Below are 16,439 nucleotides of genomic sequence, written 5' to 3' on the forward strand. Positions count from 1 at the left end.
AAGCCTGGTGTGGCGGCCAGATCTGGATGTGAAGGTACGCATCCTTGATATACAGGGATAATAGGAATTCCCCCTCCTCCAGACCAGAGATCACCGCTCTCAGAGACTCCATCTTGAATTTGAATTCCCTTAAGTAGGGGTTCAATGACTTTAGGTTTAATATCAGTCTTCCCAAAACAGGTTTGAGTAACAACCCTTGTGGTGTAGGTGAGGTGGAACTGAAACAATGACATTTGACCGTAGCAATTTTTGAATGGCTTCCTGTAGGATAGCACTGTCATCAAAGCTGGCAAGCCTGATTTGAAGATTCTGCGAGGTGGGAGTTCTTGAAACTCCAGTCTGTACCCCTCAGTAACAATATCTTGTACCCAGGGATCCAGGCATGAGGACGCCCAGACAAGACTGAAATTTCTTAGTCTTGCTCCCACCTGTCCGATCTCCAGGCTGGGAGGTCCACAGTCATGCCGAGGATTTTGAGGAAGCAGAACTAGGTTTCTGTTCCTGGGAATCTGTGTGTGCTCGTTTTCGGGTTTTCCCCCGACCCCCCTCTAAAGAAAGTGGAGGGGGACTTGGACTTTTTGCTTTAGAGGTCCGAAAGGACTGCATTGCAGACATAGGATATTATTTTAGTCTGTGGTGTAGCTGAGGGAAGAAAAGTTGACTTACCCGCAGTTGCCGTGGAGATCCACACATCTAACGCTTCCCCAAATAGAACCTGACCTGTGAAGGGTACGTTCTCCACACTCTTCTTGGATTCCGCGTCCGCAGACCATTGGCGCAGCCAGAGTCCTCTGCGTGCCGAGACAGCCATGGAAGAAGCACTTGCGTTCAGATGTCAAAGGTCTTTCATGGCTTCCACCATGAAACCTGCAAAATCCTGTATGTGACGTAAAAACAATTCAATGTCACTTCTATCCATAGAACCTAAATCCTCTAGTAAAGTGCCTGACCACTTTACAATGGTTTAGAAATCCATGCACAAGCAATAGTGGGTCTTAGAGCTACGCCATTTGCCGTGTTTAAAGAATTGAGTGTAGTCTCAATCTTGCTGTAGGCCGACTCTTTTAAAGCGGTGGACCCAGGGACGGGTAAAACCACCTTTTTAGACAACCTAGAAACAGAAGCGTCTACGACCAGCGGGTTTTCCCACTTTTTCCTATCCTCCTCAGGGAAAGAAAAAGCAATGCGAACCCTTTTAGGGATCTGAAACTTTCTCTGGATTTTCCCTTTTTCAAACAATGCGTTCAATTTTTTAGACGCAGGGAAGGTAAGGGAGGCTTTCTTATTGTCAGTAAAGTAAAGCTCCTCCACCTGCTCAGGAACCTTATCAGTAATGTGTAATACATCCCTAATAGCCTCCCTCCCCCCCGTATATCACCATCACCGCCCCCTGAATCAGAATCGGTATGAGTGTCGACATGCATTATTTGTGCAAGAGCACACTTTTTAGGATATACATCAGGAGTCTTGGATGAGGTAGCAGGAGCTGAATACAACAAAACCTCTACAGATCTTTTCAAAACCTGTGTTTCAGTCTCATTATGAGTTATCCTAGATGAAATCTGGGATATCATTCCCTTGATAGAAGCCACCCATTGGGGTTCGGATTCAGAAGGCTGAGACAGTATATTGCATTCCTGAGTTCATGGAATAGATTCACACTCTGCAGCACAAGACAGAGTCCCTAGACATGGTAATGTGAGATATATAAACACACACACAGGAAAATGTCAGACACAATTTCCCCCAGAATACCTTCAGAGTCTCACAGAGTATAAGGAGCCAGCACACACAGAGCCCAGTAGGCAGTTATATGATAAATGCCTAACGCTGACTGAGTAACCTTAATAGATTAAACAGTTCATAACACTCCACCCCCCCCCCCCCCCCTTCTTCTTCTGTAGTTCCATAGCCCCCTGGTACCGCACGGGGTAGCTGGAGTTATGTCCGCCCCCCCCCCCTTCTTCTTCTGTAGTTCCATAGCCCCCTGGTACCGCACGGGGTAGCTGGAGTTATGTGGAGCGTCAGCGCTCCCTGTCAGCGTCTCTGTATGTGATCTGCAGGGAGAAAGTGGCACTGGTAAGTGCTGGATCCGCTCTAAGGAGAAGCCCCGGCTTCTGTAATGGCACGTCTTCCCGCACTTAGTTTACACTGGCCTGAGGTTTGCTGCAGCTAACAGTGGGATTAGCCCATGTTAGCATAGTTTTGACCAGTGTTCGGGTATTGCGCTGGCCAAGGGTGCCCCTCACAGCGCCGCACACTATGGTACCACTGAGCCCTCCAGAGTGCAGCCTGTCAGCGCTGCACTCCGACCCTAATGCAGCCTTTCCCGACGGTGACCCGCTTATCGGGGCGCCGGCGTCATACTCACCACTCCATCAGTATGACCACTACTGATAATATACAAATAAAGAGAGTTTAAAACCACCCAGCTATCTTCATTGTCACAATACTTTTCTACACTGTGCACCTTGTGAAATGTAGGTATACGCACCATGACGGCTCACTTAGCTGTATACTACGTAAATTATACATAGTCTCTACACTTATGGGTGAGGAAAGCAAAACCTCACTCCAGTTATCTACAATGCTTCAAAGTGAACTGAATGATACTATTTTTACACAACTTAGAAGTGATACGGAATAGAAAAATGACAAACTTGAGTATTTCTTAATAAATACCAGACCAAGATTTCACTCTGAACTTTATTTACAATACTAACATTTAAAAAATAGGTTTGAGTTCTTACAAGTGCACAAAGAATTTGTTTACACAAATGTAAATATATTTACGATCACTTATTTATTTGTATTCTGTTAAGAAAGATGCAGAACTAGAAGATACTTCCGGATGAAGCACAGCTTATTCTTTAACAGAAATTTAGAGAGAATAAGTGAAATCTAACAAGTGTCCAGTCAACAAATCCAAAAATGGATGAGCTATCATTAACTGCTAATAAAATCTCCATTGTGACACAGACATTTATAGACTCTGCTGGCATTCCTCAAACTTTCTCTGGAAAGAGTCTGCCAGCTCCTGGGTTTTGAATCTAGCCGCAAAGTGTTCCAATTTGCCTTCACCATCTAAAAAAGGGATGAAAAAAAAAAAACAGATTAAAATGTTTAAACTACTTTATTTAGCAAACATGTTCTAACAGTTGCTCTATAATAAGTGTATATACTTACATACTTATACAGTGCATCCGGAAAGTATTCACAGCGCTTAATTTATCCCACATTTTGTTATGTTACAGCCTTATTCCAAAATGGAATAAGGATATTTATGGTAAGAACTTAACTTTGTTAAACTTTGTTAAATCTTTCTGCGAGGTACACTAGGTTCCACAGGGATAACATCGCGGTGTAGAGTTGGATCTTGATCCAAGGCACCAACATGCTAAAAGCTTTGACTGTTCCCAGTATGCATAGCACCGGCCTCCCCTATAACCCCGCCTCCGTGCACAGGAGCACAGTTTTGTTAATCAGTCCTATGCAGTAGCAGGTAAAAGACGACAACCGTTAGTAGCCACATACAACTACATTCTCACGACTGGAGAAGGTACCAGCGGATAATGCCATACAAACCCAAAGAAGCTAAGTGCGTCAGGGTGGGCGCCCTGTGGAACCCAGGATACCTCGCAGAAAGATTTAACAAAGGTAAGTTCTTACCATAAATCTCCTTTTCTGCAGCGGGGTACACTGGGGTTCCACAGGGATAACATCGGGGATGTGCTAAAGCAGTTCCTCAGGGGAGGGGATGCACTGTAGCGGGCACAAGAACCCGGCGTCCAAAGGAGGCATCCTGGGAGGCGGAAGTTTCGAAGGGCCGCCCAAGAAGGTCCAACAAACCAAGCAGAATGTGCTTTGATGGTAGCAGGAGCCGGAAGGTCAGCCTGTACATAAGCATGTGCAATCACCATTCTAATCCATCTGGCCAAGGTCTGCTTATTAGCAGGCCAGCCACATTTGTGAAAACCAAAAAGGACAAAGAGGGAATCAGATCTCCTAAGAGCTGTTCTCTTCACATAAACACGGAGAGCCCGTACCACATCCAAAGACCGCTCTTTGGAGGATAAACCTGGAGAGGTAAATGCCGGAACCACAATCTCCTGGTTAAGGTGGAAAGACGACACCACCGAGGCAAATAACCAGGACAAGTTCTAAGAACCGCCTGGTCACAGTGAAAAATCAGAAAGGGTGACCGACAGGACAAGGCACCCAAGTCTGAAACCAGTCTAGCAGAGGCAATAGCCAGCAAGAACAAGACCTTAAGAGTAAGCCACTTAAGGTCCACAGACTCAAGAGGTTCAAATGGAGACTCTTGTAAGGCGTCCAGAACAACCGACAAATCCCAAGGAGCCACAGGCGGGACATAGGGAGGATGAATCCGTAAAACACCCTGAGTGAATGTATAAACATCAGGCAGAGTCGCAATCGACAAGGCAGAAATATGAACCTTGAGGGAGGCCAGACGAAGGCCTAAGTCCAGGCCCTGTTGCAGGAAAGCCAAAAGCTTGGCAGTACTGAACTTGTATGCGTCATAATGGTTAGTCGCACACCAGGCAAAGAATTCCAGACCCTATGATAAATCCGAGCAGACGCCGGTTTACGGGCTTTCAACATAGTTTGAATGACCGCCTCAGAAAATCCTTTGGCCCTCAGTACGGAAGCTTCAAGAGCCATGCCGTCATAGCCAGCTGAGCCAAATCCTGGTAGACACAAGGGCCCTGAACGAGGAGGTCTGGGCGTTGCGGAAGTAGAAGAGGCCGCTCTAATCGAGAGACCCTGCATGTCTGAGAACCAATGCCATCTGGGCCACGCTGGAGCGATTAGAAGCAGTATTCCTCCTCCTTGCTTGAACTTCCTTATCACCCTGGGCAGGAGAGACACTGGAGGGAACACATACGTCAGCCGAAAGTTCCATGGAATTGCCAGTGCATCCACAAACGATGCTTGAGGATCCCTTGTTCTTGCTCAGAAGACCGGAACCTTGTGATTGTGTCGAGACGCCATCAGGTCTACATCTGGTAGGCCCCACTTGTCCACTAGGAGCTGAAAGACTTCCGGATACAGACTCCACTTTCCAGCGTGTACATCCCAACGACTGAGGAAGTCCGCTTTCCAGTTGAGGACTCCCAGAATGAACACTGCCGATATGGCTGGCAGATGGCGGTCTGCCCAACAAAGGATTTTTGATACTTCCATCATTGCTATGCGGCTTCCAGTGCCGCCTTGATGATTTATGTACACCACCGTGGTGGCGTTGTCTGACTGTACTTGAACAGGCCTATTCTGTGCTAGAGGCACGGCTAGCGTCAATGCATTGAACACTGCCCGCAATTCCAGAATGTTTATCGGGAGGAGAGATTCCTTCCTGGTCCACCGACCTTGAAGAGAGTGTTGCTCCAACACCATGCCCCCGCCTCGCAGACTGGCATCCGTCGTCGGAAAGACCCAGTTGGAGATCCAGAAAGAAGGAGGGCAACTGCTCAGTTGCTGGTCCTGTAGCCACCAGCTCAGTGACAAGCAGACCTCTGGAGTCAAGGAGATCATGTGAATCCTTATCCAGTGAGGCAGGCCGACCAACTTGGAGAGTATCAATCGCTGCAGGGGGCAGGAATGAAATTGAGCGTACTCTACCATGTTGAAAGCAGACACCATGAGGCCTAGTACTTGCATCGCCAAGTGTACCAACACACGTGGGCGAGAGAGGAAGCATCTTATCTTGTCCAGAAGTTTCAGGACCTTCTCCGGAAACAAACAACCGCTGGTTGCTCTGAGCAGGGAAGATTTCTTCCAGTTGATAAGGGACATGTGGGCTTGCAGGAATTGGACCGTCCAATCCAGATGAAAGAGGAGAACCTCTGGAGAGTTCGACAGGATCAACAAGTCGTCCAGATACGACAGGATCCTGATACCCTGACGGCAGAGTAGAGCAGTCATGACCTTGGTGAAAATTCTTGGAGCCGTGGTCAGACCAAAAGGTAAGGCCTGGAATTGAAAATGTAGGTTGCCAATAGCAAACCGCAGGTATTGCTGATGAGACACTGCAACAGGTATATGCAGGTAAGCATCCTGTATGTCCAGGGATACCATATAGTCCTTGGGCTCCAAAGCCAGAATAGAACAAAGCATTTCCATACGGAATTAGGAAACTTTCACAAATTTGTTCAAAGACTTGAGGTTGAGAATGGGCCGAGAAGACCCATTCGGTTTCGGGACTAGTAACAGCTTGGAATAGTACCCCCTGCCACTCTCAGCCAGAGGCACCGGCACTCCTGTATCCAGAAGAGATTGTACCACCAAATGGAGAGAGTTTTTGCTTTTACCTGATCCGAAGGGATGTTTGTTGAGCTAAACTGGCGAGGGGGACGTTTCTTTAAAGAGATGGCATATCTGTGAGTGACAACTTCCCTTACCCAGGCGTCTGAAGTGGTCTGTAACCACGCCTGAGCAAACAGCAGAAGTCTGCCTCCCACCCTGGGATCCCCCAGGGGGAGGCCCGCCCCGTCATGCAGCAGGCTTGTCTGTTTTGGAAGTAGGCTGACGGGCAGCCCAGGAACGTTTAGGTTTGGGCTTAGAAGTTTTGGAAGTGCGAGCCTGTGTCGGGTACGCCTGACCCTTTGCTTTACCTGGTGGTCTAAAGGAACGAAAGGAAGTACTCTTAGTCTTCGGAGCCGAAGGAGAAGTACTAGGCAGACATGCAGTCTTAGCTGATGCCAAGTCAGCAACAATCTTGTTGAGATCTTCCCCAAAAAGAATGTTTCCCTTAAGGAGGATCACCTCCAAGGTGTTTTTAGAGTCCAGATCTACGGACCAGGACTGAAACCAGAGAATCCGACGAGCCAAAATGGACATAGTAGACGCCTTGGCCGCCAGGACACCTGCATCAGATGCCGCCTCCTGAATATAATGAGAGGTTGTAATAATATATTAAAGACATTGTCTAGCATCAGGAAAATCGGACGGTAGTTCCGCTTCAACTTCCTGAACCCAGGCTTCAATAGCTTTTGCCGCCCAAGAAGCCGCAATAGTGGGCCTATGCACAGCTCCAGCAAGGTGTAAATGGACTTCAAGCAACCCTCCACACGCTTATCCGTCAGTTCCTTCAGCGAGGTAACGGTAGTGACAGGCAGAGCAGAAGACATCATCAGACGCGCGACTTGTGAATCCACCGGCGGAGGTGTTTTCCAATTTTTACTTAACTCTGCAGCAAGGGGATAACGAGCTAGCATCTTTGTAGACCGGGAAATTTTTTGCTGGATTTTCCCAGGATTTCTGATGAATGTCAACCAAGTGATCAGAATGAGTTAAAACTAATTTAGTAACCTTCTGACGTTTAAACTTATCTGGTTTCTTAGGAGGTAGCTGGAGGCTCTTCGTCATCATCGATTTGAAGAATCAGCCTGATAGCCTCCAAGAGGTCAGGAACATACACTTGTGTCAGAGATTCCCCATCAGAAGCATCTGCATCAGTGTCTGAAGGGTCAGTGTAAGCGCCATCTTCATCGGATGAGGTATCCGAAATGTGTGGATTGTGAGGAAGTAATAGCCTGTTTAGATGACCCCTTGTTCTTAGGTGGGCGAGAGTCAGGATTTTGCTTAGCCAGTGACTGATTTAATTGCTGTAACTGAGAGGACAGTGTATCTGCACATGGCGTATTAACTGCAGGGACAACATGTGGCTGTAATGGCACAGGAGGTCTCAGAGGGGGCGCAAGTCTTGTTACTAGCGTAGTCAATAAATTAGAGAAAGCAGCCCAAGGTGGTTCTTAATCTGCCCCTGTTGCTGCAGACTGACCATGGGGTATAGAACTCTCAGTACCTGAACCCTCAGCTGCTGTGTTTTCCTCCGAGTAATCGGCGGCGTCAGCACTGCATGGTGCAGGATCATCCATGGAACTACCACCCTGTTTAGCAGACATTACATGTAAGCGTAACCTTAGGGTGTAATAGTACAATATAAGACAAATGACCTGACAAAAACCCCTGTATAGTGTGGCCGCAAAGCAGAGCACAGAGGATTTAAGAGGTATGTGGTTACTGTAAAACAGAGAAAAATACCAAAGTACAGTAGTATATCCTGTGAAACACTATTATATGAGAACCCTGATGCATTTAGCCCCTCTCAGGGTACAGAATATAGGGATAGCAATGTGTGTGAGATACACGTAATAGAGATCACACAGCAGCTATTGGCACACACAGTCACATGTACACTGCAAAAATTATTACAACAGTAAAACTGCACTGGACTAGCAATACTAAGTACAAACTGTACTACTAAGTAAAGCTATATAGGTACTTGAACTAAATATCCCTGTAGTAATGCACTTGTTCTTAACCGACACTGTCTAAATGACACGTAGAATACTTAAGTGTCCTGTAAATGCACAGCGCTGATGATGCAGGCGGCTTTACAGAGGCGACATTGCCCAGCAGTCCCAGAATCAGCTCAGCATGTATGTAATGGCGCCCAAACGCTGACCGGAAGAGAGGGAGACAGAGAGATGCAGCTCCAGGGCGGGAACATTTGCAGTAAATGGCACCTGGGGCTGGGGGAGGGGCTACAGGTCAGAGCCTTATCCCCTTGCTGGACTTCACCACCAGGTTGTGCAGGGCCTATTAAAGTGGATTATGAGGTAATCCGACCTGTGCCTCTTGCCCTGGTGGTCTAGTGGGGTCCCTGTAAAGCCACAGTGTCCATGCCAGCACGCGCGGCCCATCTCCTAGAGTCCGCGGCGGGCCGCAGTTTTCATCGGGTCCAGCCTGAGGGACCCTCTTACCTCCTCCATGTAATGCGGCCACGCGATCCTGGAGAGCAGCGGCAAGTGTGTGTGCGCCTGAGGAGAAACCGGAGCCCTCCGCTGTAAGTACCCGACAACCAGGACGTGGTAGTATATAGTGCCACTGGGGGAGGTGAGGGAGCCGCAGCATATGTCAGAATGATATATCAGAATGACATATCTTCTGTCTTCTAAAAAAAGCTCTTTTCAGGGCTGCCTAGGCAAGCCCTCCCTGTTAGCTGCCTGCACTGCAGGCACAAACTTACAAACTGAGCTCCTGTGCACGGAGGCCAGGTTATAGAGGCGGCGGCGCTGAGCATCTTGGGAACAGTCAAAGCTTTTAGCCTGTTGGTGCCTCGGATGAAGATCCAACTCTACACCCCAATGTTTGCCCCGTGGAACCCCAGTGTACGCCGCTGCAGAAAAATTCATGTTTTCACTCAAAATTTCTACACACAATACCCCATAATGACTGTGAAAAAAGTGAGATTTTTGAAAATTTATTAAAAATAATAACCTAAGAAATCACATGTACATAAGTATTCACAGCCTTTGCTCAATACTTTATTGATGCAGCAACTACACCTTTGGCAGCAACTACAGCCTCAAACCTTTTGAATATGATGACACAAGCTTGGCACACCTATCTTTGGGCAGTTTCGCCCATTCCTCTTTGCAGTACCTCTCAAGCTCCACCAGGTTGGATGGGAAGCATCGGTGCACAGCCATTTTCAGATCTCTCCAGAGATGTTCAATCGGATTAAAGTCTGGGCTCTGACTGGACCACTCAAGGACATTCACAGAGTTGTCCTGAAGCCACTCTTTTGGTATCTTGGCTGTGTGCTTAGGGTCATTGTCCTGCTGAAAGATGAACAGTCACCCCAGTCTGAGGTCAAGAGCGCTCTGGAGCAGGTTTGTAGCCAGGATGTCTCTGTACATTGCTGCATTCATCTTTCCCTCTATCCTGACTAGTCTCGCTGTTCCTGCCGCTGAAAAACATCCCCACAGCATGATGCTGCCACCACCATGCATCACTGTAGGGACGGTATTTGCCTGGTGATGAGTGGTGCCTGGCATTCACGCCAACGATTTCAATCTTTGTCTCATCAGACCAGAGAATTTTGTTTCTCATGGTCTGAGAGTCCTTCAGGTGCATTTTGGCAAACTCCAGGCAGGCTGCCATGTGCTTTTTTACTAAGGAGTGGCTTCCGTCTGGCCACTCGACCATACAGGTCTGATTGGTGGATTGCTGCAGAGATGGTTGTCCTTCTGGTAGGTTCTCTCTCTCCACAGAGAAATGCTGTAGCTCTGACAAAGTGACCATCGGGTTCTTGGTCACCTCCCTGACTAGGGCCCTTCTCAGATTAGAAGATTTTACCCAGAACCCTTGTGCATTGATGCACTGAGACTTGGCTCGGTTTTAGGAGGTTCCTGACTAGCTCGGATAACTCCCTGGCTTTCTCCTCCGGGAGAAACACCTTTTTCTGGACTGTGTCCAGGATCATCCCTAGGAACAGAAGACACGTCGTCGGAACCAGGTGCGATTTTGGAATATTGAGAATCCAATCGTGCTGCCGCAACACTACCTGAGATAGTGCTACACCGACCTCCAACTGTTCCCTGGATCTTACCCTTATCAGGGAATTGTCCAAGGAAGGGATAACTAAAATTCACTTCCTTCGAAGGAATATCATCATTTCGGCCATTACCTTGGTAAAGACCCGGGGTGCCGTGTACCATCCATACGGCAGCGTCTGAACTGATAGTGACAGTTCTGTACCATAAACCTGAGGTACCCTTGGTGAGAAGGGTAAATTTTGACATGAAGGTAAGCATCCTTGATGTCCCGAGACATCATGTAGTCCCCTTCTTCCAAGTTCGCAATCACTGCTCTGAGTGACTCAATCTTGAATTTGAACCTCTGTACGTAAGTGTTCAAAGATTTTAGATTTAGAATCGGTCTCACCGAGCCGTCCGGCTTCGGTACCACAACAGTGTGGAATAATACCCCGTTCCCTGTTGCAGGAGGGGTATCTTGATTATCACCTGCTGGGAATACAGCTTGTGAATGGCTTCCAAAACTGTCTCCCTGTCAGGAGACATCGGTAAAGCCGACTTTAGGAAACGGCGAGGGGGAGACGTCTCGAATTCTAATTTGTACCCGAGATATCACCTGAAGGATCCAGGGGTCTACTTGCGAGTGAGCCCACTGCGCGCTGAAATTCATTGAGACGGGCCCCCCACCGTGCCTGATTCTGCTTGTAAAGCCCCAGCGTATACTGAGGGCTTGGCAGAGGCGGGAGAGGGTTTCTGTTGCTGGGAACTGGCTGATTTCTGCAGCCTTTTTCCTCTCCCTCTGTCACGGGGCAGAAATGAGGAACCTATTGACCGCTTGTCCACGAAAAGACTGCGCCTGATAATACGGCGTCTTCTCATGTTGAGAGGCGACCTGGGGTACAAACGTGGAATTCCCAGCTGTTGCCGTGGCCACCAGGTCTGAAAGACCGACCCCAAATAACTCCTCCCCTTAATAAAGCAATACTTCCAAATGCCGTTTGGAATACGCATCACCTGACCACTGACGTGTCCATAACCCTCTACTGGTAGAAATGGACAACGCGCTTAGACTTGATGCCAGTCGGCAAATATTCCGCTGTGCATCACGCATATATAGAAATGCATCTTTTAAATGCTCTATAGGCAAAAATATACTGTCCCTATCTAGGGTATCAATATTTTCAGTCAGGGAATCCGACCACGCCAACCCAGCACTGCACATCCAGGCTGAGGCGATTGCTGGTCGCAGTATAACACCAGTATGTGTGTAAATACCTTTTAGGATACCCTCCTGCTTTCTATCAGCAGGATCCTTAAGGGCGGCCATCTCAGGCGAAGGTAGAGCTCTTACAAGCGTGTGAGCGCTTTATCCCCCCTAGGGGGTGTTTCCCAACGCACCCTAACCTCTGGCGGGAAAGGATATAATGCCAATAACATTTTAGAAATTATCCGTTGTTATCGGGGGAAACCCACGCATCATCACACACCTCATTTAATTTCTCAGATTCAGGAAAACTACAGGTAGTTTTTCCTCACCGAACATAATACCCCTTTTTTGGTGGTACTCGTATTATCAGAAATGTGTAAAACATTTTTCATTGCCTCAATCATGTAACGTGTGGCCCTACTGGAAGTCACATTCGTCTCTTCACCGTCGACACTGGAGTCAGTATCCGTGTCGGCGTCTATATCTGCCATCTGAGGTAACGGGCGCTTTAGAGCCCCTGACGGGCCTATGAGACGTCTGGACAGGCACAAGCTGAGTAGCCGGCTGTCTCATGTCAACCACTGTCTTTTATACAGAGCTGACACTGTCACGTAATTCCTTCCAACAGTTCATCCACTCAGGTGTCGACCCCCTAGGGGGTGACATCACTATTACAGGCAATCTGCTCCGTCTCCACATCATTTTTCTCCTCATACATGTCGACACAAAAGTACCGACATACAGCACACACACAGGGAATGCTCTGATAGAGGACAGGACCCCACTAGCCCTTTGGGGAGACAGAGGGAGAGTTTGCCAGCACACACCAGAGCGCTATATATATACAGGGATAACCTTATATAAGTGTTTTTCCCCTTATAGCTGCTGTATAGTTAATACTGCGCCTAATTAGTGCCCCCCTCTCTTTTTTTAACCCTTTCTGTAGTGTAGTGACTGCAGGGGAGAGACAGGGAGCTTCCCTCCAACGGAGCTGTGAGGGAAAATGGCGCCAGTGTACTAAGGAGATAGGCTCCGCCCCTTTTTCGCTGACTTTTCTCCTGCTTTTTTATGGATTCTGGCAGGGGTTAAATGCATCCATATAGCCCAGGAGCTATATGTGATGCATTTTTTTTGCCATCCAAGGTGTTTTTATTGCGTCTCAGGGCGCCCCCCCCCAGCGCCCTGCACCCTCAGTGACCGAAGTGTGCCGAGAGCAATGGCGCACAGCTGCAGTGCTGTGCGCTACCTTGTTGAAGACAGGACGTCTTCTGCCGCCGATTTTCCGGACCTCTTCTGCCTTCTGGCTCTGTAAGGGGGCCGGCGGCGCGGCTCTGGGACCCATCCAAGCTGGGCCTGTGATCGTCCCTCTGGAGCTAATGTCCAGTAGCCTAAGAAGCCCAATCCACTCTGCACGCAGGTGAGTTCGCTTCTTCTCCCCTTAGTCCCTCGATGCAGTGAGCCTGTTGCCAGCAGGTCTCACTGAAAATAAAAAACCTAATCTAAAACTTTCACTAAGAAGCTCAGGAGAGCCCCTAGTGTGCACCCTTCTCGTTCGGGCACAGAGATCTAACTGAGGCTTGGAGGAGGGTCATAGGGGGAGGAGCCAGTGCACACCAGATAGTCCTAAAGCTTTCTTTAGATGTGCCCAGTCTCCTGCGGAGCCGCTATCCCCTTGGTCCTTACGGAGTCCCCAGCATCCACTTAGGACGTTAGAGAAATAAGGTTGTTCAGTCCCAACTAATGGCCTATAAAAAGGTGTCTCATTACCAAGGTGTCACACAAGTAACATCTCATGATGGGTAAGAGCAAAGCGCTCTCTCAAGACCTTCACAACCTTGAAGATAGCATTGGTTACAGAAGGATTTCTAAACTTCTGAATGTTCCAGTGAGCACTGTTGAGGCCATAATCCAGAAGTGGAAAGAACACCATTTCACCATAAACCAATCACAACCAGGTGCTACTCGCAAGATTTCTGACAGAGGAATGAAAAGAATCAGAAGTGTTGTCCAAGAGCCAAGGACCACTTGTGAGGAGCTTCAGAAAGACCTGGAATTAGCAGGTACAATTGTATCAAAGAAAACAATCAGAAATGCACTCAAATGCAATGGCCTGGAATGCATGCTCACCACGCAAGACTCCATTGCTAAAGAAAATGCATGCTGAAGCTCGTTTAGAGTTTGCGGCACAACATTTGGACAAGCCTGTGAAATACTGGGAGAATGTAGTCTGGTCAGATGAGACCAAAACTGAACTTTTTGGAGGAGAAATGGCACTGCAACTCACCCCAAAATTCACCATATAAACAGTGAAGTTGTAGCTGCTTTTGAGGAGGACGATGCATCGTCCCAAACCACTGTGTTTGAGTGGTTTGCAGATTTTCAGCACTGGAGATGGTTCTTGCAGCCAAACTGTGTCAGCTATCACCAAGGACAATGATGCTGCCGTGCGGGTCACAGTTGAGGTGGATGCCATGTGACCATGGCCCAGTTAGCGTAGGAGATAGGCATCTCATTGGGATCCATCACACTTAATACTCCATAAAATGCTTGGACTGTGCAAGGTGCCCAATCAGCTGAATTGCGAGCAGGTGGCAGCTCCAGTAACTTGGTGCCGCAACATGCTGGTCAGGTTTGGTGGCAGTCGCTCAAACTCTGTTTGAGAGATCACCAGTGGGGATGAATCAGGGATCTACAGTTATAACCTTGAGATCAGGGCGCAAGATGCATGGGATTCATTTTAAGTCAAAGAGAAGCTGTAGTTGAGACATTCATCTAACATGTAGAAGACACACCTGGTTCAGCCTGGTCCAGCTGCTTCGCCGAGGTATTTGATTGCATTCAACTTAGACTCCTCTGGCGAATATTTCAAAAAAATTTAATATTTACTTTGTAAATATAATACATTTTGTGCATCTGGAGACTTACTGCATTCCCCTCGTGTGTGTATACACACAGTAAAAATGAGATGAATATTACTGCTAAATGGAGTGTATTATCACAACATCTTTTGATCACAGACATGCCAGACATAATCTAGGTGTATCACAATACAGGTGCAACGCCTGCTACTCATGTGCATTAGTAGTAATGATCACTTAGACTTGGAAATAGTGAACAGAGTTGATAGTAAGCTGGACCCAAGAGAAGGAGGTAAAAGTAATTAACAATTTGTATTATGGACAGTACAAGCAACAAAACTAGCCTAAATAGAATTCATATTTTTCATGGCTACATTTAAGAACTGTAAATATCATGTATTCCTTTTTACACACTGTTTATCCTAGCAACAGCACATGTTCTTTAACATTTATCTTGAACGCTATTAAAAAACAGCTGTGAAAAAAAAACTCCTGAGCCAACATACTGTAGTTAAAGCAATTGGTACTTACCAGAAAAATCATTTGCTATCCAAACCAGTGTATTGTTGGCGGTATTTAACGGTGCCAGTTTTATGTCTTTAGAGATAATGTGATTTATGCACACTTTCAATACTTGGTCCCGTCGCATTAATACACGGTAATATTTTTTTTCTTGATGGAAAAGGATTTTAATCTCCCCTACTCCCCTCTCCTTCCACTGATTGGCTTCCCTGTCCCAGCGATAGAGCTTTGACCTTTCCTTAAACAGAATCTGCTCCTCTTCTTCTCCAGACTTGACTTCAACCTGAATAAAGCAATGAACAGAAAATGTTAGTGATGTTAATGGTTGTTCAGTAAGAATGTACGTGTTGTAAATGACTGGAATGACTGTCCTGAAACTCTGACAATTGTGGTAAATGTATTGTAACACATTTCTGGGGTCAAATTCAGGATTTCAATTGATTTATAGTACACAAACCGTATAAATGGTTTCTGCGTACATAGGCACTAGTGAGATTACTTCCTCATTCGCCGTAGCAGACATCCTTACTTGTCTACTGAAGTCAAATGTAGATTCAAAATGAAATCTGTTTTTATATTTTCTTCAAATAAGATTTAAATCTACAATAGCAATGCAACACAATTATAGTAATGCCATTTTACTTAATCAGATGCTATGATGGGATAGTTACCTGTTAGGATTACTATTGTTACAAAAATGTTTTGTTACTTATTTTTACATGAGGTAATGGTAAGATTGCAGTAGTAGTAGTCTCACTATGGTTACTAACATACAACCACTCACAATGTTTCTATTCAAAAGGAGAATGTTCAGTGCAATGGTAACTGCCACAGGTCCTGTCACAGGGGTCTGGGACTCAAGGACCACATCCAATAGGTCGACACTAGAAATGGGTCGACACAGACATTAGGTCGACACGAGTATGTTTTTGTGGTGTCGTTTTCCCCGTCAAGTGACCGGGAACCCCAATTAGTGCACCGTGTCCCCTCGCATAGCGAGCTCGGCACAGGTTACCGTTCCCAATAGTAGTCCACGTGGATCATAAAGTATGAAAAAGTCCCCCCCCCCCCAAAAAAAAAAAAAAGTGATAAAATCATGTCAACCTTTTTTCTTGTCAACCTAATGTCCGTGTCGACCTATTTCTAGTGTCGACCTACCCACTGTCGACGAATGGGTGTCGACCTAGAGTCCGGATACCTTGTCAAAGGGATGTGCTATTGTAACTAAATGCACCTTCAAAACGGAAAAAAAAAATCTAATTTAATTAGAAAAACTGTAGATTGACAGACTGATTACCACCTCTGGCAAGGACACAATAGGCTCGAAGTGCACATCATCGCTCTGAACCAGCTCTTCATCACTTTCACCTTCTTTTTCTTTTGTACGTGTCACGGAACTAAACACAGCTGCCCCAGTGTTTGCCCACTGGAAGTTTGTACCTACAGATGTAATCAAATAATTATCTTAACAAGAAACTTTTGTCCAGCTCTATTTTTGCTTTACATAGA

General features: G+C 46.7%; 1 protein-coding gene across 1 annotated transcript in view; it reads right to left on the minus strand.

The window, feature by feature from the left end:
• Positions 1-2,692: 2,692 nt before the first annotated feature.
• LOC135028869 (E3 SUMO-protein ligase RanBP2-like) overlaps positions 2,693-16,439 on the minus strand; it is a 306,830-nt gene continuing 293,083 nt past the window's right edge. The window contains exons 26-28 of the mRNA XM_063953806.1: positions 16,231-16,370; positions 14,940-15,213; positions 2,693-3,084 (exon numbers count right to left, since the gene is read on the minus strand). Coding sequence (XP_063809876.1) covers positions 2,984-3,084; positions 14,940-15,213; positions 16,231-16,370 — 515 coding nt within the window. The 3' untranslated portion in view covers positions 2,693-2,983. The remainder of the gene's footprint in view (positions 3,085-14,939; positions 15,214-16,230; positions 16,371-16,439) is intronic.

The sequence above is a fragment of the Pseudophryne corroboree genome, chromosome 2 (genome assembly GCF_028390025.1).
Source record: "Pseudophryne corroboree isolate aPseCor3 chromosome 2, aPseCor3.hap2, whole genome shotgun sequence".
In the NCBI taxonomy this organism is placed as follows: Eukaryota; Metazoa; Chordata; class Amphibia; order Anura; family Myobatrachidae; genus Pseudophryne; species Pseudophryne corroboree.